The following is a 27,509-nucleotide window of genomic DNA, read 5'->3' on the forward strand; positions in this document are numbered from 1 at the left end:
TCTCAAATGCAAAGAGAAGCAAGAGGCCCTAATTCAACTAGACAAATTTGACCTTGAGACTTGTAAGGATGAAACTTAGATTTGGATCATAATTTTGAATATATTTTATTCAAAAGAAATAGAATATATTTTAAAAGAGTTGGGACTGGGAGCTAGATGTTAGAGATATAAGGAACTCAACTAGGTTCCTAAGATGAGTGTTAACATATTTAACATATATTGGATTGCTTGCCATTTAGGTGAGAGGGTAGGAAAAAGGGAGGGAGAAAAAAACTTGGGACACAGGGTTTTAATGTTGAAAACTATGCATATGTTTGGAAACAAAAAGTTTTTAAGGAGTGCTATATCTGAAATCAAGAACACTCATTTTCCTGAGTTCAAATCTGGCCTTGGATATTTATTAGCTGCAGGACTTGGGGCAAGTGACTTAAACCCAGTGTACTTCATTTTCCTTATCTTCAAAATGAGCTGGAGAAGGGGATTAGGAAAGGCTTTCTAGAAGATGGAATTTTACAGGGGACTTTAAGGAAACCAGGAAGTAGGAACATTTCAGACAAGACATAGCAAAAGAAAATGCCTAGAGATAGACAATGGAAGGTCTTGTTCAAAAGACAGAATGAAAGTTAGTGTCACTGAATCACAAAGTATATGAAGTTAAAGGATTGTTAAGTGTAAGAGGATTGGAAAGGTAGAGAATTTATATTTGATTCTAGAAGTAATAGGGAGTCACTGGAGTTTTCTAAGTGGGAGATAGTGGGATGACATGATCAGATCTGTGCTTCAGTAAGTTCATTTTGATAGTGAAGTGAAAGATGGATTGAAGTGGGGAGAAATCTGTGGCATGGAAACCAACAGCTGATTATTAAAATATCCAAAAGTGAGGTGATGAGGGTCTTAGCACAGTGGTTACAGTCTTAAAGAAAAAAAGATGGAGTTTAAAGGAAGTGATAGGGGAAATAAGGAATTTTGTTACTAAGTATATGACAGACCACCAGGACAAAGAGAGTAAGTAGATGAGAAGTTTGGGGAATAAATCACAAATCTGGCAGAAGGACTTGATACAGTAGTGGATAGAAGATTTTACTTATTCAGACATCAGCTAAAGCTTTTATTTTTGTCAAAAGCAAAGTAACTAGTAAGTCTTCAAAAAGTGAGGGAAAATTGAGAAATTCAGTACTGCATCTGATTAAACACTAACAGAAGTTGCTGAGATGGAAATGATGAGAACTTGGTGGCAATGAGGGACAGGAAATAACTCACTCCTAAAAAAGATTAGGATTTAAAAAAAAAAGAAATTCAGACATATATACTAGACTTTAAGAAAGCAGAATTCAAAGAATCCATGGGGAAAGATGAATACAGAACTTTAGAAATTAACTCAGAACAGATGGGAGATGCCCAAGTAATTCTAAAAGGAACAAATTGTAAAGAAATGATTCAATAAGAGGGAAAATGGGATTTACCTGAGGAGAACTATATAGATGCACAGAGAACTCAAAACTCAACTAAAGATTTTTTTTCTTGACAGTATTTTATTTTTCAATACATATAAAGATAGTTTTCAACATTCATTTTTATAAGATTTTATGTTCCATTTTTAATAACTTTTTATTTTCAAAATATATACAAAGAAAGTTTCTAATATTCACCCTTGCAAAAATCTTGTATTCCAAATTTTTCTTTTTCCTTTCTCCCACTCTCCTCCCATAGACAGCAAGTGATCCAATATAGACTAAACATGTGCAATTCTTCTAAACATATTTCCACATTTATCATACTACACAAGAAAAATCAGATGAAAAAGGAAAAAATGAGGGGAAAAAAGCAAGCAAACAACAAGGTAAAAATACTCTGTTTTGATTCACATTTAGTTCCCAAAGACCTCTTTCTGGATGCAAATGGCTTTCTCCATTACAAGTCTATTGGAATTTGTACAGTTTGGGCTAGCTCCTTGGAGGCCTCAAAAACAGCTGGAGTCAGGTTAAGTAAAAGTCCTGGGTCTTTAGGGGAGAAGTGAAAGAGACAAACAGCCACAGGCTCGCCAGCAACCTTTCTTCTCCTTGTCCTGCCAAAAAGTGAGTCTGGCTTGTCTCACACCACCCTCTAATCTACGATTATCTGTATGTATACACCAAGACCATCAAGCCAGCACAGAACAGTGAGAAGGACCATTTTTCCAAACATATGCTAATAGAATCATTGTCCAATATGGAATTAGCCTTAAGTGCCGGGTATCTGATTTAAGCACACCTTTTAAGAGTTTCAGCCCTTTACATCTCCCACTTCCTTTTGTTTTAGAACACAGGTGGTTATGCTATCCCTGACTTCTCAGGAAGGGAGGTGAAAGCACTAAAAAGATGATCACATCCTCCCTGACGTCACAGAAAGAGAGATGAAAAACACCAAAGGGAAGTGGGGAGTGAAACCACATATAATCAGTGGGTTTCTGGGCTAAAAGGTCTTACAAGAAACAGGTATGCACAAACCCAGCAGCATGGGAAATATTACACAAGCACATAGTTATAAAGCACAGGCTATTAGTGATGACTCTTCCCACAGCCAGAGCAGGCTCAATGTGGTGTAACAAACATGAATTGTACATGCAAGTAGTGATATAACAAACAATATAAATCAACAAGGTACTGTAAAAGATTTCCAGAAGTCCTAGAAGGAGGGTATATAAATAACAATCACACACATGCCTCCTTCAGCAGCCAAGAGATAGTCCAAAATCAATCTATTGTCCATTGCTTCACAAGTCAGGGAATCCAATGATCCCTGCAAGTTTTTGAAATCCTGCAACAGTCTTTTTATCCAATGATTCCTGCAGATTTTGAAGTCTTGCAACAGTCTTATCATGTCTCAGAGAATCCAATGATTCTTGAGAGTTTTCAAGTCCTATTACAGTCTTATTAATTTTTGATGTCCATGAGTCAATTACCATAACTGCCATGCTTTTTCAGTGGTGGGCACAGTCAGTGATGGAACCACCCAATGTTTCTTGGTACTTTTCCTTTGTTTTAAGGATCTTCTCCTTCTCTCTCTGATGGACAAGACGAATACCACTCATTGGCACTCATCTGATTCCTTTTCCATTTGTTGAGATGCAAGCAAATCCTCTCCCCCAAGCAGTTAACCTATCTGGTCCCTTCCATTCACCACTTTCTGGATCTCTCCACATCATCTGGCAATTATCTACACATAGTGGAGCTGCTCACACTGGACCACTGCCCTTCTGGTGGGTTATAAAACCTGTCTGCGGGGCCAGGGCATCTTTGTCAAAAATCAAGAATTTAATAGTATAAAGAGCTCGATTTAGAAGTTCTCTAGGGTTACCTGTGGCTCCCACTTTCTTTTGTTTTTAGAGGAGCATCTTGACGTCTCTGTTTCTCCTTTCTACTATTGCTTGTCCTTGAGGATTAAAGGGTGTGCCAGTGGTGTATAAAATCTTATACTGTGCACAAAAGTGTGCAAAATGTTTAGAAGTATATACAGGTCCATTATCTGTTTTTATTGCTGGTGGCACACCTGTGAGGGTTTTCCTGGAGCAGTCTTAGTCTCAGTTGAAATAAATAATTACTCCAAAATCACAGCCAGCTGGTAAAAATGCAAATGTTTATTTCTCCTTCCACATTAGCCCGGTTAGTTGAGGCCTATCTCTCTGCCTGACTCCAAGAGATCTTGCAGCTTTGTCCTTGGTTTCTGCCTTTGCTTTCTTCAGCCTCCAGCCAGCACCAAGTTGGAAGATACAATGAATCTCTTGCCTCGAAGATGAATGAATTTGGAAGATGCAATGAATCTCTCCGTACCTCCAGTCAGTTCCACCAGCAGAAGTAACCTCAAGCTTCAAAAGCTCCCTATATTTATGTGATCTCCCAAAGGTTAACTCCACCTTCTGGAGGGAGAGGGATTCTGGGTTATCTCCCAGAGTACTCTCTGGTCCTAAGAAAGGTGGGAATTCAGATATCTCTTTCTAGACCCTGAATCTCCCAAACTGTGAACTCCATTGAGTTCTTAGAGCTCTCTAAAGGTGTGAACACAAGCATTGTTTCCATCAGTTGTACTTAGTACCTAGTTCAAGTTCTGGCCCAAAATATCTTCTTCTAAGATCAAATCAACTCCAATGTCTTAACACTTTGAAAAGAAATGTCTTAACACTTTGTAAAGATTCCAAAACACACCCATAATTGCAAATGCTTATATAAGGAATTCAGTGACCACTTGGGCTGTCTCTTTTGCTGCTGGTATTGCAAAAGTGAATCCTGAAAAGGTGTCTACCACAAGATGGATAAAAGATAGATGACCAAAAGATTTATAATGGGTCACATTCATTTGCCAAATTTCACTGGGTCTCATACCACTAGGGTTCTTCCCTAGAGGCAGTGTAGGAGCATGGAAAGGAAGGCAAGCTGTACAGGCTTTTACTATGCGCTTCTAGCTTCCTCTCTTGTTATTCCAAATTGTAAACATAAAACTTGAGTAGCTTGATGATATTCAGAATGAGATTCTTGGGCTTCTTGAAATAAAGGAGTATTGGCCCACATGATTAGAAGGCTATCTGCCTTTGAATTACCATTGAAAATAGGACCTGGGAGTCCACTATGAGAGTATATGCAAGATATAAATCTTTCCTGGATGTTTTCTCATTTGCTCTTGAAGTTCCTTAAAGAGCTGATATATATTAGAGGCTACAAATATTATTTGGGCTACGTCAATTCTTTTTACCACACCTACTGAATAGGCCGAATCAGATATTATTTTTATATCTCCTGGATAATAAGAGCTAGAAGGATTGCATACAATTCATTCTGCTGAGTGGACTGAAAAGGAGTTCTGACTACTCTCTTTATAGTTAAGTCACAAGAGTATACAGCACAAATATCATGTTTGGATGCATCTGTAAAAATAGTCCTTTAAAAGGAACTTTAGAAATCTTTTCTTCAAGAATCCATCACCAATTATGTAATAGTCTGGTTATCTTTAATGGAGACCCGTGTGTAAAATTTGCAGCCATGGCTAATAAAATCTGCCACTCTGGGATGGTTTCACAGCCTACATTAATTTGTGCATTAATATAAAAAGTGTATACCTTGTCAGGTCTTATCCCAGATAATTGTACTGCTCACTTAATGGCCTTTAATAAAATTCTAGCCACAAGCACTGGGTAAGGAGTAAGGCTTGCTTTGTTTGTTTGTTTCTTTGTTTGTTGTGCTGGGAGGTTCACCTACTCTATCACACTGTCTCATTGATGAAAAACTGCTGTGGGTGCCTCTTTTGTAGCAAAAACTGATATTTCCAAGAATATTAGAGTGACTCTTTCAACCACATTGGATAAAGCCAGTTCAACTTCTATCAAAGCTTCTTCAGCTTCTTTTGTAAGCTGGAGTGGTGAGTGTAAAGCGCTGTCTCCCCTTAAAATGTCATATAATGGTTGCAATTAATAGGTAGTCAAGTCTAACACTGGACGCATCCATTGGATATCTCCTATCAATTCTGAAAGTCATGTAAGGTGTTTAGCTTCTCTGTTCTTAAGGAAAATTTTTGTACTGTAGGCACCTTAGGGTATACTTCACATCCTAAATATGGAAAAGGAGCATGTCTTTGAATTTTTTCTGGAGCTATGTGCAATTTGTAGTTCCTAAGTGTTTCTATGGTCTTTTATAGACATGCTTCTAACATTTATTCCTCAGATGCATATCCCAATATATCATCCATGTAATGTAATAACATTCGTTTTGGAAATGCTTTTCTTACTGGAGAAAGAACAGAAACAACATACATTTGGCACACAGTAGAGCTATTTTTCATTCCCTGTGGCAAAACTGTTCATATATTTTATAAGGCTCAGCTAAGTTAACACTGGGCAATGAAAAGGCAAATCTTTTCATATCCTCCTTATCTAAAGCGATAGAATCGAAACAATCCTTAATGTCTATAACCCAAAGAGGCCAATTTTCCAAACATATGTAATAGAATCATTACCAATAGGTAATTAGCCTTAAGTGCTCGGTTGTCTGATTCAAGTACACCTTTTAAGAGTTTCAACCCTTTAAAGGAATTGGCCTGAATCACTTCATTGTTGAAAGGAGCCAAGTCTATCATGGTTGATCATCACATAACCTCACAGTTGCTGTGTACAATGGTCTCTTAGTAGCACTCACTTCACTTACTATCAGTTCCTTCAAGTCTCTCCAGACCTTTCTGAAATCATTCTGCTGGTCATTTCTTACAGAACAATATTTCATTACATTCACATACCATAACTTACTCAGCCAGCATTCCTCAACTCACAGGCATCTCAGTGTCCACTCAGTGTCCAGTTCCTTGCCACTACAAAAATGGCTGCTACAAATATTTTTGCACATGTGGGTCCTTTCCCCCCAGAATACAGACTCAGTAATGACACTGCTGGATCAAAGGATATGCATACCACCTCAGATCTAAGATAGAAGCACAGCTAAGTAACAAAACATGAATAAATCATGTGGCATATTCCTTCATGAAAAATTCAGAATAAGCTGAGATGGGAAAATAAAGATAATAAAAACAGTTTTCAGCATATAGATTTAAAAAGGGAAGAACAAGGAAGATCCAAAAAGTCATTGTACATTTGCTTGGAATACATGGATGATAATAACTGACATAAGAGAAAAGGCAGAGCTACTCATTTTTTACTATGCTTCTCCTTCCATCGAAAGAGATAATGATCTTCATGATGAAAGTAACAGAACAAAACACACAAAAATGAATTAATATTTAGACTAGAAAAGAAAACTCAGGGGATATATAAGTTCTGTTCTCAAAAAGCTGTTCTCAAGAATTTGAAGGGTTGACACATGAGGTCAAGATCAAGATTTGTTTGTTCTTTTTTTGTTCCAGAAAGTAGACCCAAAAACAATGAGCAGAAGTTACAAATTTAAGAAACAAATTTAAGCTTGATGTCTGGAAAAAATTCTAGCAATTTTGAGCTGTCCAAAAGTGGAATAGGTTGCCAAGAAAAGTGGTAAGTTTCCCTGCTACGAAGATCTTCAAGAAGATGCTGGGTGACAACTTGTTATATATGATATGGGTGGGGAGGGCCCTATCTATCATGGGGGGGTTGGACTAGATGGCTCCTAGAGTGCCTTCAAACTCAAGTTCTTCTATTAATTTAAGTAAAAACTTGCTCACCATATATAACATTGTTTCTTTGGTAAAATATTTTCCCACTTCTACACAACTAACAGACATGAATGTTATTAATATTTATCACAAGAAACAATACAAAGAGATCAACATAAATCCCTCACTACTAGAAAAAATATTAAGGAATCTACTGCATCATCCTTAAATATACAATCCACCAAGAACAAAGGACTCAGTCCAGTTTGGTTTTTAAATTGTTGTCACTATCATGTAACATAGGGTAAAATTCAACTACAATGTACATTCTCATAATTATCATTAAGTAAATCTGCACCTCAATGTCTTCACTTTAAAATGAGTCATGTGAATGCCACTAGGATAAATAATATATTTGTAAAGCAGTAAAATATCAGGAGAAACCATAAGAATATATAATTAGGTCTCAATTCAAACAGTGAAACCTATTAAGTGGTTACATTATTCAAATTACATTACATATTTCAAATTGAGCTAAAACTAATGATAATTCTTATTTTAACATTAAATAATGTGAATCTTAATACATGAGACCACTTTAGAAGATTATTTCCACTAATTGGGAGAATAATGAAATGCATTCCCACATGAAATATGCATTTTTTAATTTTTATAATAGCTTTTAATTTTCAAAATACATGCAAAGATAGTTTTCAACATTCATCCTTGCAAAACTCTGTATTCCAAGTTTTTCTTCTTCCTTTCTCCCTACCCCTTCCCCTAGACAGCAAGCAATCCAATATATGTTAAACATGTACAATTCTTATTTCCACAATTATTATGTTACACAAGAATAACCAGATCAAAAAGTGAGGGGGAAAAGAAGAAAAAAAGCAAGCAAACAACAACAAAAAGGCAAAGATATTAGATTATGATCTACATTCAATCCCCACAGCCCTCTTTCTAGATGCAGATGGCTCTCTCCATCACAATTCTATTGGAATTGGCCTAAATTACCTCATTGTTGAAAAGCGCCAAGTTCATTACAATTGATCAAAATGTAATTTTGTTGCAACTATATATATGATGTTCTCCTGGTTCTACTCATTTCATTTAGCATAAGTTCATGTAAGCCGCTCCAAACCTTTCTGAAATAATGCTGCTGATCATTTCTTATAAAAGAGTAATATTCCATAACATTCATATACTTATTCAATCATTTCCCAACTGATGGACATCCACTTAGTTTCCAGTTTCTTGACACTACAAAAAAGGCTGTTGCAAACATTTTTGCATATATGGGTTCTTTACCCTTTTTTACAATCTCTTAGGGATACAGACCTAGTAGAGACACTGCTAGATCAAAAAGAATACCCAGTCTGATAGACCTTTGGGCATAATTCCAAATTGCTCTCCAGACACATGCAATATTCATAAATGAAGATTATTGATGTATACTGGAATACACAGTCAGTGAAAAACAATAACAAACAGAAGCAATAATATAAACTCACCTCACATATAAATTCATATTGGCTATTTTCCTGATTTATGTCATTTATTTATTTTTTGACATAAAATAACTTTTATTTACTGTAAGGAGTATAGGTTACTGGTTTTAAAGGAATTGTTCAAGGAAACAAGGTTAAAATCTTATATGTATTGACTTTTAAAGTCACCATCACATTAGGTGGCAGCATTAATGTGCAAGCAGAACAACTAAATCTTTTCAGGGATTCTATAGGCATGAAGGTAAAATCCTTTTGCTCAACCATTCTTTACATTTTTTCTATGTCATTTTAAAAATTTTTTGGTAAACTAACATGCCAAGACCAGAACTACCCCTGTGAAACTAATAAAGATGAACCATTACAGTGCTCTGGTAGCATACACATTAAATATTCAGAAGAGAAAAAAAGGATAATTAGCTTTCCCTGGTTATATGCCTTTTATTACTACCATATATATAATCCAATGAGGTAATTATAATAATCACAAATGTCTAGAGCAAATTAGTTCATTTGAAAATTCACCAAGAACAAAGGACATAGTCCAGTCTTTAAATTGCTGTCTGTATCATGTAACATATACTTATTGTACTTAAGGAAAAAGTAGGAGAGGAAAGTGATGGACAAAATATGACAGCTTTTATCTTCAAATATCAACAAAATTTATACAAAGCATTCCAACACATACAATTGTAAACAAAGGTTTTGACTTATTTTTTCATATAGGAAGGTATACAAATAATCCTTAATAGATGATGCATCTTTATGGAACTAAAATATAGTATTTCAGCTTGAAAGTTCTAAGACTTTTATTGATCTAGGATAAAAAGAAAGAGTGCATCATCTAAATTCATATATCAACTATTAGAAGAAAAAAGCAAAATCATTTGAAATGTATGCACCAGATCACATCAGCTAAGTGAATAAGCTTCTCAATGGATATACTAACTATATACTCTCTCTTTAATTAATAACTATAGAACTTGAAAGAATTAGTTAATTCCAAATATATTTAACTTCCTCAATAGCAGTTAACCTCTTTTGTGTCAAAGACATGTTAGTCAATCTAGGGACCAATTCTCAAAACATTTTTAAATAGCTGAAGGAACTTTTATTAGAATATAGGATGTAATTATTTTCCAATGTATATTAAAAGACCCTTTAAAATTTATTTGTAAATCCCTTATGTACCCAGCAGCTTCTCTCTTTCATGGGGAGCTACTTTTTGAGTTGTGTAAGCAAGCTACTACTACACCAAAAGTTTTATAGTGGCCAAATCTTAGGGAGTAAAACACATATGCAAGGGAGAAGGAGCCAATATAGCAAAGAGAAACCAGGAAGTTGCCTGCACTCTCCCCAGTTTCCCTTGGAAATGATGCTCTAAATGGATGCTAGAATAAAAGAACCCATAAAAAGACAGAGTAAAACAATTTTCTGGCTTAAGATAGCTTGGAGGGAGTTCAGGAAAGGTTTGTCTCACTTGAGTTAAAGGGAAATACAGCCCAGCACAGAAAATCTAGATGGAGGCTTTTAGCTATAACACAGATCAGCAGCTGAGGCCCCTCAGTACTGGCTCAGCACCAATGAAGAAGAAATTAAAGCAATAAAATGGAAGCTATTTTGCCCAACCGAATACCAATAAAGCTAATTGAAATGGATGAATATTTACAAAAATATAGATTGCCCAGATTAACAGAGGAGGAAATAAAATACTTAAAATATTCCTATTTGAGAAAAAGAAATTGGACAAAGTTTCAATAAATTCCCTAAGAAAAACAAGTGAATCTACCAAACATTTAAACAAGTAGTTCCAATACTACATAAATTATGTGGGGAAATAGATGGAAAAGGAGGCCTGACAAATTCCTTTTATAACACAGAGATAGTGCTGATATCTAAACCAGTAAGAGCCAAAACAGATAAAGAAAATTATAGACTAATTTCCCTAATTAATAATTCCCTAATGCAATTTTTATTTATTTTTTTATTAAAGCTTTTTATGTACAAAACACATGCATGGATAATTTTTCTACACTGACCCTTGCAAAACCTTTACGTTCCAAATTTTCCTTTTCTTCCCTCCATTCCCATTGGCAGGTAATACAACACATGTTAAATATGTTAAGATATATGTTAAATACAATATATGTAAACAATTTTTATAGTTATTTTGCTGCATAAGAAAAACAGGATTAAAAAGGGGAAAAAAAACTGAGAAAGAAAACAAAATGCAAGCAAATATCAACAGAAAGAGTGAAAATGCTATGTTGTGATTCACATTCAGTTTCCATAGTCCTCTCTCTGGGAAGAGATGGCTCTTTTCATCAAAAGATTATTGGAATTGATCGGAATTGCCTCATTGTTGGAAAGATCCACGTCCATCAAAATTGATCATCGTAATATCTTCTTGTTGCTGTGTACAATGATTTCTTGGTCCTGCACATTTCATTAGCATTAATTCATGCAAGTCTCCCCAGTCTTCTCTAAAATCATCCTATTGATTGTTTTTTATAAAACATTAACATTTCATAACATTTATATATCATAACTTATTCAGCCACTGTCCAACTAATGGGTATTCCACTCAGTTTCCAGTTTCTTGCCACTGCAAAAAAGGCTGCCGCAAACATTTTGATGCAAAATTTTTAATAAAGTATTAGCAAAGATATTACAAAAATTTATCACCAGGATAATATATTATGACCAAGTGGGATTTATATCAGGAATGCAGGGCAAGTTAAATATTAGGAAAATTAGAAACTAACAAAAATCATAAGATTATCTCAAAAGATACAAAAAAGGCTTTTGACAAAATAACAGCAACTATTCCTATTAAAAAAAAAACCACTAGAGAACATAAGTGGAGTTTTCCTTAAAATGATAAGCAGCAACTATCCAAAACCTTCATCAAGCATTGTATGTAATGGGGATAAGCTAGAACATTCCCAGTAACATTAGGGATGAAATCAAGAATGCCTATTATCACCACTATTATACAATATTGTACTCAGATTATTAGCTTTAGCCATAAGAGAAGAAAAAGAAATAGAAGGAATTAGACTAGGGAATGAAGAAACAAAACAGCCATGCAGATTATATGATGTACATTTAGAGAAACCTAGAAGCAACTAAAAACTTGAAAACTTGAAACAATAACTTTAGCAAAGTTGTAGAACATAAAATAAACCCACACAAATCATCAGCATTTCTATATGTCATCAATAAAGGCCAGCAGCAAGAAATAGAAAGAAAAACTTCATTTAAAATAATTGTAGACAATATAAAATGTCTGGGAGTCTACCTGCCAACAAAAACCCAGAAACTATATGAACACAATTATAAAGTAGTTTTTACATAAAGCCGTACCTAAAGAGTTGGGAAAATATTAATTTCTCATGAGTAGGTTGAGTGAATAAAATAAAAATGATAATTCTACCTAAATTAATTTATTTATTCAGTACCATACACTACCAAAAAGTTATTTCATAGAGCTAGAAAAAAAATAATAAAATTCATATAGAAGAACAAAAGTTCAAGATTATCAAGGAATTGATGAAAAAAATGCATAAGAAAGCAGCTCAGCCATTCCAAACCTAGAACTGTACTATAAATTGGCAGACATAAAAGTCATATGGTACTAGCTAAGAAATGGAAACGTAGATCAATGGAATAGATTAGGTATTCTGAATTCCAAATTTTCTTCTTCAACCCCTCCACTACCCCCTTACTGAGAAGGCAGGAAATTTGACAGAAGTTATTTATGTGCAGTCATGAAAAACACATTTCCATATTAATCATACTAAAAAAAAATAATTAGCCAAAAAGCAAAAAAAAAAAAAAAATTGATAAAGTTCTTAGAAGTCCTAAATAGTTTTCCATGTAGGACTATAAATAGTTTCACCTAACTGAATACCTTATGATTTCTCTTTCCAACTCACCTTCTTATGCTTCTCTTGAGTCTTGTATTTGAAAGTCAAGTTTTCTTTTCTGCTCTGGTCTTTTCATCAGGGGTGCTTAATATCCATTTTTTCCCCTTAAGTATTTTAGTGGATAGAGATTCCCTTAGTTTTAATGGATTCTTAGTTGTAATCCTAGCTCCTTTGTCTTCTAAAATATGATACTCCAACTCCTCTAATTCTTTAAGGTGATGCTGCGAATGTGTGAATTCCATATCTGAATAGTTTTTCTGACTGCTTGCAATATTACTTCCTTGACCTGGAAGCTCTGGAATTTGGCTATAATATTCCTATGAGTTTTTATTTTGGGATTGCTTTCAGGAAATGACAAACAGATTTTTTCGATTTCTATTCTGTCCTCTGGTTCTAGATTAACCAGACAACTTTCCTTCATAATTTCTTCAAATAAAATGTCTAGGCTCCTTGTTATGGTGGCTTTCAAGTAATCCAATAATTCTTAAATTATCTCTCCTAGATATATTTTCCAGGTCAAATATTTTTAAATAAGATATTTCATATTGGCTTCTATTTTTCCATTCTTTGGAATTTGTTTTGTTCTTTTTTGATATCTCTTGGAGCCATTATCTTCAACTTGCCCAATTCTTAAGTTTTTAAGGAATCATTTTCTTCAGTGAATTACTATACCTGTTTTTCCTTTGGCTAGTCCTTTTCTTCAATGTATTTGTGTACTTCTTTTACCATTTGACCTTTTCTGCTTCTTAAGGTACTAATTTCTTTGTTATTTTTTTGTGCCTCCTTTACCAAGTAACAACCCTTTTTTTTTTTCATGATAATCTTGCATCACTCTTATTTATTTTGCAAGATTTTCCTCTAGCTCACTTATTTGATTTTTAAAATACTTTTGGTACTCTCTCAGGTGTTCTTTTGGGAATTGGGATCAATTTATATTTTTCTTTGAGGCTTTGGATGAAGCAGTTTTGATTTTGTTTTCTTCCTCTGAGTTAGTACTTTGATCTCCTCTATAACCATAATAACTTTCTATTGTTACTGTCATTTGTTTATCTTTAAGGTTAGGCTCTATTTTCATAGCTAGTTCTGTGGAGTATATAAGTTTTCAGTTTGGCCAAAGTGGTATGAACTAAGGAAAAGTATATTTACTAGTTTGTGCTCTGGTCTGTAAATGACTGCAAGAACTCTTTTCTACTTGTGGCTCTCCTGTGACTATAAACTCTGGTGTACTAGTCCTCCTTCTTACTCTGAGACTACAATCTGGATCCATGCATAGGCAACACAACAGGGTCCTGAACCTTCTGCCAACTAAAGGACTCCTGTAATCTCCTTTTGACCAGTTGTCTGACCCATTATGACTTCTGGAGCTCTCAGAAGTCACTATCATCGATTCAATTGCCCCAAAGACCTGCTGCTAGCTTGTTGAGACACAGCATTTTGCTATCTTGCTAGGTAATTGCCTGCACTGGACTGAACTCCAATCCCACCTTGGAGTAATGAAACTTTCTTGATGGCCTTTTAAGTTATCTTGAGCTGGAAAACAGTTTTCATTCCATCCTTCTATGAATTCTTCTGCTCCAGAATCTGTTTTGAGGGATTACTTAAAGTTCTTTGGAGTGGAATTTGGAAGAGCTAAGTCCTTGCCTTTCCCCTGAAATCTTGATGTCACACCTCTACTCCCATGCCCACTTCAATTTTCTCATCTATAAAATGGGTAAGTTGGACTAAATGTCCTGTAATGTCCTGGTTAGCTTCTGGAGGTCTTGGGACCAGGTTCATTTTAGCAGAGTAATCACCTCAAGAATAGTCAGGGATAAAGTCCAAAGTCTTATTATCTCCTTCACCTGGGACTGAGCTAGTTTTCTGGAGGGCCTTTAGACAGGCCTTGGTCTCAGTGGAGAAATGAAGGACAGCATAGCCACCACAATGGTGGGAGATGGAATGTCTCTCTCCAAGTATTTGTTGGCTCTTATATACTCTATTATAAGTATGTCATCATAGGTGTCAATCTTATAGAACAATATTAAGTACTAAGTACATGTACTGACTAGAGAACTTTGCTAAACTAGATAACCATTGTCTTATCAATTCAACTGAGTTAACATCTTGTTTCAAGTATACTTCTCCAGAGTTCTACCCTTTACAATATCCAGCAAAATTATCCATAATATTGAATGAAAAAAATGGACAATCAATGAACTTGTAGATTTTGGACACTTTCTTTCAACTAACCCAAACTCAATAGAAAATTTAACTTATAAGAGCCAATATCAAAGATTAATTTCAAGGAACTTAACATGGAAAAATTATTTATGGTTTTTACACAAAAATGTATTCCATATGTTTACAATTGACATCAGTAATTATGTAGTTCAAAAGAAAGATTGGGGCAGTGTTGAATATAATCTGACACTAAAAAGCAAAACTGTCTAGGAAAAAGGTAAAAATACTAATGTTATACAAATGAAGTGCAAGGGGAGAGTAGACATAAAAGTATTAGAAAAAGAGGAAAGTTCATAGTTCTGAAAACTTGCTCAAATTGGTAATGGGTTAAATAGGCAATACTACATATTTACCATGAAAGGTATAGCACCCTCCAAAATTTATAAAGAAAGAAGGGGGGATAGATGGTGAGAAGGGGAAACAAAAAATGGGAAAAGAAGACAAGGGAAAGATCCATGAGTTGGAGAGGTTAAGTAAAAGCAAGGTAAGTTAAGGAGCAGAATTAAAACAGAAGAGCTGGCAGGAATGGGAAAGAAGAGATATAATAACACTACAACAAAGATCAGGAGTAGAATTTATTAGGAAACAAAAATAAGGCTAGTTATCATTGATCTTAGACAAAGTCAAACGTAAAGATTCAATCAATCTACATTATATGTCAGCCATATTAATATTTCAGATGCATGTTTACATAGAGATAAATGTGTATATATGTGACTGAGTATATGTACACATATATGCATATAATTCTATGTATGTGTATGTGTACTGACAGATGTATATGTATGTGCATCTGTGGATAGATATGAATATATGTATACATGTGTATACAGGTATATACATGTATATATCTACGCATGTGTATATAAATATATTTGTGCTTAACTATAGTGTGCTTGGGGGAGGTGAAGGGATGAAAAGTGAAAAAAAGAATAAAATAAAAACAACTTATAAAGAAGCAAAGAAAAGATCAACACTCATGAAAATAAGTTCTTCTACTAGTATATATGCTTTCTTGAAATAGAAATTTAATGTTACATATTTTGAATCCTCCCTGATGTTCTGCTAGGCAAAGGACAATTGTGTGTTTTGTTTTCTTTTGTATTTTAATTTTATTTTTTCCTTTTTTCCTACTGCTTTATGTTTTATTTTATATTTTCTAAAAATTTAAAAACATTAAAAAAGAAAAAAGTAATACTTTATTTAAAATGTATCTAAGGAAAGTTATAAATTCCGTGATCAAAGAACTTATAATCGTTTTGTCCAAAAGGAAAATTTAAGGCCATTTCCCTTGGCAGCAATCAAGATATAAGAACAGAAAGAATTTAATTAGAATAATTTTTTAAACCAATTATTTATTTTCCTGTTTATCTGTAGTTTATTTTCATATTTAAACTATTAAGAATACCTTTTTGTAGTTCAAAATTTATAGTTGAGGGAGTGGGGATGGGGCCAAAATGGCGGAGAGGACACACGCTTCTTTCTAAACTTGTCCCTGGACCTTCAAATAATTACCAAAATCACTCTCTCAATTAGGTCTAAACCAGCAGAATTTGCAAATATTGGGAGTACAGCAAATTAACAGCAGAAGATAATTTCAAAGATTACCAGAAAAGGTCTGTTTTGCTTGGGAATGGAGGGAAATCAGGCAGGATGCCAGCGCATGCTATGCAGATGCAGGGTGGAGTGGGGTCTCCATGGGGTAGTGCAGACTCCATGCAGTGGAGAATCTATAGGAAGGATTCTATCACAATGTTGGCTACTCTGCCCTTGTTGAAAGCCAGTAGATCAGCAGGGAAATTATAAACCATCCAACACAAACAAAAAAGGTAAAGAGTAAACCCCAAAGCAGCAGAGTCTCATGGGACTTGGCCATACCCACCCGGCACCAGAAGTAAAGCAGCGCCATCTCAGCCCAGCCCCTAGGCTTTATTGCTGCCAGTAAAGGAAGCTTGGAAAACCTTTCTTGCCCTAAAAGCAGATGCCAACATTTTTTTAAAAAATGACTAAAAAGGCAAAGTGAACTCTTAACTACAGATCATCTCTATGGTAAAAGAGAAGAACAGATTTCAAACCCTGAGGAGATGAAAAGCAGATTGTCTCCAGATAAAGCCCTGAGGGGTGATATAACTTAGTCCCAGTCACACAAGGCTCTCCAAGAAGAAATTAAAAAGGAACTCAAAAGAGAGCTAGAAGAAATATGGGGAAAGGAAAGGAAAACTCTGCAAGAGGACTTGGAAAAAGCATATAACTCATTAAAAGAAACATTTTACAAACTGTGCATACCCTTTGATCCAGCAGTGTTACTATGGGGCTTATCTCCCAAAGAAATTTTAAAGAAGGGGAAAAGACCTGTATGTGCAAAACAGAAACTGGAAACTGAGTGGATGCCCATCAAATAGAAAATGGCTGAATAAATTATGGTGTATGAATATATGTAATATTATTGTTCTGTAAGAAATGACCAACAGGATGGTTTCAGAAAGGCTGGAGAGACTTACATGAACTGATGCTGAATGAAATGAGCAGGATGAGGAGATCATTATATACTTCAGTAACAATACTATATGATGATCAATTCTGATGGACGTGACTCTCTTCAACAATGAGATGAATCAAATCAGTTCCATTTGTTCAATTATGAATAGAACCAACCATACCCAGCGAAAGAACTCTGGGAAATGAGCGTGAACCACTACATAGTATTTCCAACCCCTCCATTTTTGTCCGCCTGCATTTTTTATTTCCTTCACAGGCTAATTGTACAGTATTTCAAAGTCTGATTCTTTTTGTACAGCAAAACAACTGTTTGAACAAATATACTTATATTGTATTTAATTTATACTTTAACATATTTAACATGTATCGGTCAACCTGCCATTTGGGGGAAGGGGAGGGGAAAGGAGGGGAAAAGTTGGAACAAAAAGTTTTGCAATTGTCAGTGCTGAAAAATTACCCATGCATATATCTTGTAAATAAAGAGCTATAATTAAAAGAGAGAGAGAGAGAGAAAGATAGATTTTATAAAGAGGGAAAAGAAAACAAATCCCCAAAAAACAAAATTTGTGAAATGAAAAAGGTAAAAAAAAAAAAAAAAACAAAAAAAAACAAAAACCACTCCCAGGAAAACAGAATTGGTGAATTGGAAAAGGTAAATAACTCCTTAAAAAACAGAATTGCTGAAATGGAACAAAACAACTCATTTAAAAACTCAATTGGACAAATACAAAAAAAAGTAAATGAAGAAAATAATTCACTAAAAATCAGAACTGAACAAATGGAAATTAATGCTTTGATAAGACATCAATAATCAGTCAAGCAAAACCAAAAAAGTGGGGAGAGGGGGAGAAAAAAATGTAAAATGCCTACTTAGGAAAACAACTGACCTGAAAATAGATCTAGTAGAGACAATCTAATATTTATTGGACTCCCTGAAAACCATGATGAAAAAAAAAGAGCCTAGACACTATTTTTCAGGAAATCATCAGAGAACTGCCCTGATGTCATAGAATCAGAAGATAAAATAGCCATTGAAAGAATTCACCAAAAACACCTCCTGAAAGAGACCTCAAAATTAAAACTCCAAGAAATATTGTGGCTAAATTCCAGAACTATCAGACCAAGGGAAAAATATTACAAGCAGCCAGAAAAAAAAAAAAAAAAAACAATTGAAAGCCCGAGGAGCCACAATAAGGATCACCCAGAATCTAGCAGGTTCGACCTTAAAGGATCAAAGGTCTGGAACCTTATATTTTGAAAGGGAAAGGAACTTTAAATGCAGCCAAGAATAAACTACCCTACTAAACTGAGCATTTTCTTCCAGGGAAGAAGACAGGCATTCAATGAAACAGGTGAATTCCATGTATTTCTGATGAAAAGACCAGAGCAAAACAAAACAAAACAAAACAAAACAAAAACAACAAAAAAAAAAAAGACCTCCAAATATAGAACTCAAGAGAAGCATAAAAAGGCAAAAAGAACTCTTGAGAACTGAATTTCTGTTATGGGACTACACAAAGAGTGCATATATAATTTGATTTTACTGTTATAATATAAAAAAGGAATTAAAGGTGGAAAGAAGATAGTACCAGAAAAAAGGTAAAAGTTGAGGTAAAAAAAAACAAAAACCTGTAAATGTGAATGGAGTTAACTCTCCCATAAAGCATAAGTGAAAATCAGACTGGAATACAATATGTTGATTAGAAGAAATATATTTAAAGCAGAGTGATATATACAGAGTAAAGGTAAAAGCCTGGAGCAGAAACTATTATGCTGGTGAAGTAAAAAAAAAAAAAAAAAAAAAAAAAAAAAAAAGCAGGGGTAGCCATCCTCATCTTAGATCAAAGCAAAAGCAAAAATTTATCTAATTAAAGAGATAAGGAAATTATATCTTGCTAAAAAGTACCACAGATAATGAAGCAATATCAATACTAAATATATATGCACCAAATTGTATAGCATGGAAATTCCTAAAGGAGAAGTTGAGATAGTTGCAAGAAGGAACAGACAGCAAAACTATATTAGTGGGAGATCTCAACCATGCTTTCTCAGAACTAGATAAATTAAACCACAAAATAAATGAGAAAGAAGTTAAAGAAATAAATAGAACACTAGAAAAACTAAATATGATAGCTCTTCGGAGAAAATTGAATGAAGGTAGAAAGGATTGCACTTTCTTCTCGGCAGTTCATGGAACCTATACAAAAATTGACCATATATTAGAAGCTCAAACCTCAAAAAAAATATTGCAGAAAGACAGAAATAGTAAATGAAATTTTTTTCAGAACACAACGCAATAAAAATTACATTCAATAAAAAGCCAAGGGGAAATAGACAAAAAACTAATTAGAAACTAAATAATCTCATCCTAAAGAATGAATGGGTAAAAAAGCAAATCAGAGACAATGAATAATTTCATCCAAGAGAACAATAATAATGAGACAACATACCAAAATTTGTGGGATGCAGCCAAAGCAGTAATAAGGGGAAATTTTATATCTCTAGATGCTTACTTGCATAAAATAGAGAAAGAGAAGATCAATGAATTGAGCTTGCAACTGAAAAAGCTAGAAAAGAGCAAATTAAAAACCCCTAATCAAATACCAGACTTGAAATTCTAAAAATAAAAGAGATTAATAAAATTGAAAATTAAAAAAAACCTATTGAATTAATAAAGAAAACTAAGAGTTGGTTTTGTTGGAATCTTTACAAAATGTTAAGCCATTGGAGTTGATTTGATCTTAGAAAGAGATATTTTGGGCCAGAACTTGAAACAAGGCACTAAGTGGAACTGATAGAAACAATGCTTATGTTCACACCATTAGAGAGCTCATAAGTATCTAAGTACTCAATGGAGTTCATAGGTTTGGGAGAATTCAGGGTTTAGAATGAGATAACCGAACCGAGTAGATAATGAGGAAACCAAATTATCACTCTTTGCAGATGATATGATGCTATACTTAGAGAACCCCAGAGACTCTACTAAAAAGCTATTAGGAATAATCCACACCTTTAGCAAACTTGCTAAAAGTTGCAGGATACAAAATAAATCCACATAAATCATCAGCATTTTTATATATCACTAACAAAATCCAACAGCAAGAGATACAAAGAGAAAATTCCATTTAAAATAACCATTCATAGTATAAAATATTTAGGAATCTATCTGCCAAGGGAAAGTCAGCAAAACTACAAAACACTTTCCACACAAATAAAGTCAGATCTAAATGATTGGAAAAATATCAAATGCTCTTGGATAGGTTGAGCAAATACAATAAAGATGACAATACTCCCTAAACTAATCTATTTATTTAATGCTATACTGTAATATTCTCTGGTTTGGTTTTCTTGGGGTCTCTGGAAGCAGCTTTCATTCAGTAATCACCATAAGAACAGATAAGAGTTTAAGTCCAAATCCTTTATTATCTCCTTCCTGGGGCTGGGCAGCTTTCTGGAGAGCCTTTCTGATGAGCCTTGGGTCTCAATGGAGAAATGTAGGAAGAGACCTTGCCACCAGGAACCTGACCGAAGGTGAAAAATGAATTTCTCTCTCATTCCCTCTGAGAGCTTAAGCTCTTTCCTCTAAATCTCTTGTGTTCTCTGCCTCTCTCTATCTCTGAATCTAAATGACCTGGTTGAGGCTCCTAGCTTATATGATCTACACTGAGTATAAACTAGTTTGGGGGGGGGGGGAGAGTGGAAAATTTTGAACAGAAGGTTTTGCAAGGGTCAGTGTTGAAAAATTACCCATGAATATGTTTTGTAAATAAAAAGCTATAATAAAACAACAACAACAAAAATAAACTGTGCCAGTGTTTAAAAAAAAAAACAAACAAACAAAAAAAACTTGTTTCCTAAATAATACTCATCTCAACCAAAACAAAGGAATCTTTTGTTGTTCCATAGTTCCAAGGACTATAGATAATATATTTTTATACCCACTTGTTAAGAGTTTTTGGCTAAAATCAAAAAGAGTGGCATTCTAATTCTATATTTACCTTATCTTTTCACCTATCACTACCCTAGAAACCCAAGAAATGAAATATCACTAACACATCAGAGATAGGACCTTTTCTATATAAAAAGGGAAGATTAATGACTCATTGGTAGAATTGCATTACTCATGAGAGAAGGAGCCACCTAACCATGAGTTGATTTGAGACTGCAGGTTTCTATACTCCCCCAATAACTCCCAAATTAAATTGCATATCACCTTCATCTTGAACCTTCTTGAGACTTTGCCTGCACAGAATATCCTTTGCTATAGTAAATGTCATTAAGATGTCTGTGTGCACAGACTGTTATTCCTCTTAAAAGAAAGCTCAACACAAAATAACTCATTTATAGAGCATGTGCTATTTATTGATAGCAAAGAAGAATCAGGAAAAATTAGTCAATTCTCTTTTTTTATGCCTCTATAAATTTAAAATATCACTGACTTAAAATGCTATTAGATATCAGGATTCCAAATAATGTAATAATTAATCTTAATTATAGAAGGCTAATAAAACATATGCTCCTTCTCCATAAAGTTGGTAGACTACAGTCATACAACACCATATATCCTAGAGATGTGATAATTTGCTTCATGTAACTGTTTTTCAAGGTAACAAAGCAACATTTTATCATATATTATTGCAAAATGAGAATGAAGTGGGGGTTTTTTTTAACAACAATAATTTTTAAAGATATGCCAATGATATAGCTAATGCAACTAAAATTTATCTAAATTATTTAAATAGTAAGTTCTAATTCCTGGAAAGGGGGCTTTTACAAATGTGTGTTACTATGAAGAAGAAAAAGCATGACAGAATAAAGAACAATCTAACTTCAGAAAAATATTCCCCTACCCTTACTTGAAACATTTTATTTCACATCAACCTTGAAATTCATCATAAAAAATATGCTTAAATCTTAAAAAAAAATTTACCTTAAATGCCGTTAAGCAATGTAGAATCAGAAACAGCATCACCACAACCAGGAGAAGGGTGGCTAAATTTCGTATATCCCATATGGTCTCTATCAGAGGAATACTTCCAACTTGCCAGTCATAGCATAAAGTAATTGGTGCCAGAAGTAACCAACTGTTGAAAGCCAGAAGGTAGGAATATGTAAGGAACCTAAAAGGTAAAGGGGAATTGAATTGGATCACTTTAACATTGTAAGTCTAACTCAAATTTTCTCAAATTTCATGCTATATACTTTTGTAGAAAAATTATTTTCCTCTTAGAAATTATCAAGAAGTCAGTCAAAATAGCATTCCTTAACTTCCAGGGAGGATCCATAGAGCCAAAGGAGAAGTCAAATCCTTGAAGCTGAGGCCTAATCTGTGTCAGGCACTGCACTAAAGACTTGGGATACAAAGAAAAATTAAAAAACAGACTCAGCTCTCAAAGAGTTCACAGTCTAATGGGGGAGAAAAGATGCAAGCAGCTATATGCAAATAATATACAGGATAAATTTGAATTAATCAAAACAATGCAGAGGATTTCCAGGATGGAGCCAAGATGGCTGAGATGACACATAGTTCTCTCTGAACGTCTTTACAGTCCTAACAATAATTATGAAATCCAGCCCCTTGAATTAGCTCTGGACCAGCAGAACCCACAAATATTAAGAGTGCAACAAATTATCAGCAGAAGATAATTTCAAGATCGCCAGAAAAGATCTGTTTCAATTGGAAAAGGAAGGGAGGTAGCCAGCACAACCTGCAGAGTACAAATGCCAGCATAGAAAGTGCAGAGTCCCGGGGGCAGTGCAGACTCTGCCTGGCAGAGAATTTACAAGAAGTAACAGATCAGAAAAGGTATGTTGCAATCTGAAACGGGAGGGAGGCAGCTGCTAGGTCCTGAGTAATGCTTATTGTTGTTCCTCTGTTATTTGAATTGTTTCTTTCTGGCTGCTTGTAATATTTTTTCCTTAGTCTGATAAATCTCAAATTTAGCCACAATAGTCCTTGGGGTTTTAATTTAGGGGGTCTCTTTCAGGATGTGTTCAGTGAATTTTTTCAATGGTTATTTTATCTTCTGTTTCTATGATATCCGAGCAGTTCTCTTTGATGATTTCCTGAAAAATAGTGTTTAGGCTCTTTTTTTCCATCATGGATTTTAGGGAGTCTAATCCTTAGATTGTCTTTCCTAGATCTATTTTCCAGGTCAGTTGTTTCCTCAATTAAGTATTTTACAGTTTTTTCTATTTTTCTTTTCTTTTCTTTTTTTTTTTTTGGTTTTGCTCAACTGATTGTCTCATTGAGTTATTCATTTCCATTTGTTCAGTTCTGAATTTTAGTGAATTATTTTCATTTACTTTTTTTTTTTGTATTTGTCCAATGAATTTTTAAATGGTTTAGTTCTATGGATTTTTTTTTTTTTTTTTTTTTTTTTTTTGCCATTTCACAAACTGTGTTTTTAAAAGGAGTTATTTTCTTTCTCTGTTTCACAAATTCTGTTTTTCTGGGAGTTGTTTTCTTTTTCCATTTTGTCAAATGTATCTTTTAATTAATTATATACCTTTTCCAAAACCTCTTTCAAAGTTTTCATTTCCTTTCCCCATTTTTCTTCTAGCTCTCTTTTAAGATCGTTTTTAATTTCTTCTAAGAGAGCTTTGTGTGATGGGTATGAGGTTATATCACCTTATGGGGCTTCATCTGGAGACAATCTGCCTTTAGTCTCCTCAGGGTATGATATCTGTTCTTCTCTTTCACCAAAGAAGCAGTCTATTGTCACAGTTCTCTTTATTTTTTTATTCATTTTTTTTAAAACATAAGGTCTGCTATTAGGGAGCGGGAGGTTTTCCAAGCTTCCTCTACAAGCAGCAGCTTCCTCTATAAGCGGCCTGGTTGCGCTGGATCAGTGCTGACTCAGTCTCAGTGCTGGCTGGGTATAGCCAGGTCCAGCGAGACTCTGGCATTTCGGGGTTCATTATTAACTTCTGAGTTTGTATTGCATGTTTTCTGACTTCTCTGCTGATCTACTGGCTTGCAGCAAGGGCAGAGTAGTCAACACTGCTGCTGTAGATTCCTCTCCATAGATTCTCCCCGACATGATGTTGCACCTCCTCATAGAGTTTGCACCACTAGAGGAATCTGCATTGCCCCAGGACTCTGTGCTGTCTGCACTGGCATTTGTGCTCAGCTGCTTGTGCTGGTTGCCTCTGTCCTGTTTCCAATTGAAACAGACCTTTTCTGGCGATCTTTGAAATTATCTTCTGCTGGTAATTTGTTCCACTCCCAATATTTGTGGGTTCTGCCAGTTCAGAGCTAATTCAGAGACTGGATTTGTAATTTGTCTGAGAGTTTTAGGAGGTCAGAAATAAAGGTGTGTTGTCTCCGCCATCTTGGCTTTGCCCCCTGGAAGTCAGATTTGATTTTTCTTGTGCAGCAAGATAATTACACAAATATGCATGCATATATTAGATTTAATATATATATTTTACCATGTTTAACATATATTAGATTACTTACATCTAGGGGAGGGAGTGGGGGGAAAGTGGGAAAAAATTGGAACACAAAATTTTGCAAGGGTTAATATTGAAAAATTATCAACGCATATGTTTTGAAAATTAAAAAAGCTTTAATAAAAAAAAAAAAGGAAGCCAGGAAACCCAGTAGAGAAGAGGAGGCAAAGCAGTCTAACTATAGAGGGACAGTTAAAGAAAAATGCCCAGGGTCTATTATTTTTGTAGTGAAAAAGGACTGGGCTCATTAATCAAGAAGTGGTTGGACAAATTATGGTATAAGGATATAATGGAATACTATTATTCCATAAGATATGATGAAAGGGAAATTGAAAAGTTTCCCAGAATTGAGAATTGAATCAACTGAACTGATGAAGAGGGAATTGAGCAGATCCAGAAGAACAATTTATACAATAACAATACCATAAAAACAAAAAACTTTGACTAATCAAGGCCATGACAACCCACAATGCCACAGAAGTGATGGGGAACCACTCCAAGATTGATCCAAGATCTTTTGGATCAATTTATTCCTTTGGTTTAAAATCCCTACTCCCCCAGGTCCTAATTGTTTTGTTTTGACTTTTTAAAGCAAAAAATTAATTTACAAAATTTCTCCCAAAAATTTTGCTAAAAAGAGAATCACAAAAATGCTTTTTCAGCAAAATGTAATATACTATATTAGTATATATATTAATTGCAACTGTAAAAGACTTATCTACTCTAATCAATACAATAATCCAAGAAAATTACAAAGAACTCCAACTTCTTCTAGAAAAAGAGCTGATCAACTCTGAGTGCAGACTGAAGAACTCATTTTCTTCTTTTCCTTACTTCTTCCCTTCTTTTTCTTTTTCAATATGGCTAATTATAGAAATATGTTTTGCATGACTTCACAAGCATATTGGATATCTTATAGTTTGCCTTCTCAACAGGAAAAGAATTTGGAATTCAAAGTTTTTCAAATTTTTTTTAAAAAGAATATATAGTTGTTTCATTTCCAACTGGAAAGTAATAATGAAAAATTACAGGAATATGTAAATTCAAAATGGAAAGTAAGATTATGATAGAATGACCTCTTTCAATTAAATAATAATTATATTCTTCTTTAAAACACCTTTTAAAAATAAGAATACTTAAAAATCAAAGCTCTCCAGATTTAATTTTTTTCTTTGAAGATAAACATTCTCTAAGCTAAGAAATAAAAACAGTTGAAGGTATTTCTTGTCCTAAAAACATAAAGAGACTAGTAGTAAAACAGATTATGCTGAGCAAAAATATAGAATTTACTTGTTTTACATCAGGCTTTATCTCAAAAAAAAGTAGGATGAGGGGAGCTATGATTCTTACCTTTGGCCATTTCATATATTTCTATTATGATGCTGTCAAGGACAAAGATTTTATAACTAAGTATTTAATAAATGTTGAATTTATTCAGCATTCACCAAACATTTATTAAGTACCTATTATGTGCAGGGTTTTGTATATGCATAGGGAATACAAATTCTGCCTTACCCCAAAGACACTAAATTAAACTGAATTGAATTGTTGCTATATCTCTAGCATATTAGTCCCGTTTCAGAGATTGCACATCTTTCCTTATCAATAATGAAGGAAGCCTTATAGTGACATCTGAAATTTTATGAGTCCCTTTCAAGTCTAGTCTTTTGTAATAATTATCTTTCCATTAACAATATTATCACCTGCCTTTAAACTTTTGCAGGATTAACTAAAACTAATCTTTGCAAGGTTACCAGCCTTGCAAGCCACAAGTTGACCATCTTTTGACTGACCCTAGAATCTCCTCTCCTCACATACTCAATGTAAAAATGGCTCTGAAGAACTATACTTGCATGCTATTCCTTCACATTTAGTAATCTATTTCTATTCCAAACATATTCAAATTCAGTTCTCTTAATAACTGTTCCACATTTAGTCAAAAACAAGCCCATGAGTTGGTTCTTAAACTTCCAGGCCAAAAAACAGCAAGAGGCTATGGACATCTGGATGAATGTTGCATCTACTCTACAGAATAATTATATTGGCCCACTTCTGGGTCCTCATTTAACAAAGTATAAAAGGAACTAGATTACTGTTTTAGGAAGATCAATCTGTTTGGAAAATAGAGATAAATATGTATTGCTAAGAATCTAGAAAATAGCAAGAACAACAAATGAATGACATTTCAAAGGATTTCTTGACATAAAAGCTGGCCAAGCCAGCTCTTAGTAAGTGTGCTGAAAACTCCTGGCAATATATTAAGTACTATTATAAAAGTACCCTAGCATCAAGGAAAGGAAAAATAATCCCCAGGAGGATGTTGTACACCATACTAGGTTAGCATTTCTGTAGTTTCTACATTCTCTACCTTCTTTTTTGAATGGTATTTTTATTTTTTGAAATACACGCAAAGATATTTTTCAACATTTATTTTCATAAAACTGTATATTCCAAATTTTTCTCCTTCCCTTCCTTCCCTCCCCCCAAGACAGAAAGAAATCAGATATAGGTTAAATATGTGCAATTTTTTAAAGCGTATTTTTATATTTGTCATATTGTGCAAGTTAAAATAAGATCAAAGGGGAAAAAACACTGGAAAGAAAAATACAAAAAAAAAGTTTATTATGCTTCATTCTACATTCATGTAGATAGCATTTTCTATCCCAAGTCTATTGGAATTGCCTTAAATGACAGCATTGTTGAATAAAACCAAGTCCATCATAATTTATCATTACATAATCTTACTGTTACTGTATACAATGTTTTCTTGGTTCTACTCATTTCACTCAGCATCAGT

The 27,509-nt window shown here is 34.2% G+C and overlaps 1 protein-coding gene across 2 annotated transcripts in view; it reads right to left on the reverse strand.

Moving 5' to 3' along the window:
* The window catches only part of TMTC1 (transmembrane O-mannosyltransferase targeting cadherins 1), a 228,488-nt gene that overhangs the window by 105,679 nt on the left and 95,300 nt on the right, over nucleotides 1-27,509 (reverse strand). The window contains exon 8 of one of the 2 annotated variants that reach the window (XM_031938103.1): nucleotides 22,188-22,341. In XM_031938103.1, the coding sequence (XP_031793963.1) occupies nucleotides 22,188-22,341 (154 nt within the window). Of the gene's footprint in view, nucleotides 1-22,187; nucleotides 22,378-27,509 lie in introns of both variants that reach the window. The other variant, XM_031938102.1, reaches the window with a different exon arrangement.

Source organism: Sarcophilus harrisii, chromosome 5 (assembly GCF_902635505.1).
Source record: "Sarcophilus harrisii chromosome 5, mSarHar1.11, whole genome shotgun sequence".
Classification (NCBI taxonomy): domain Eukaryota; kingdom Metazoa; phylum Chordata; class Mammalia; order Dasyuromorphia; family Dasyuridae; genus Sarcophilus; species Sarcophilus harrisii.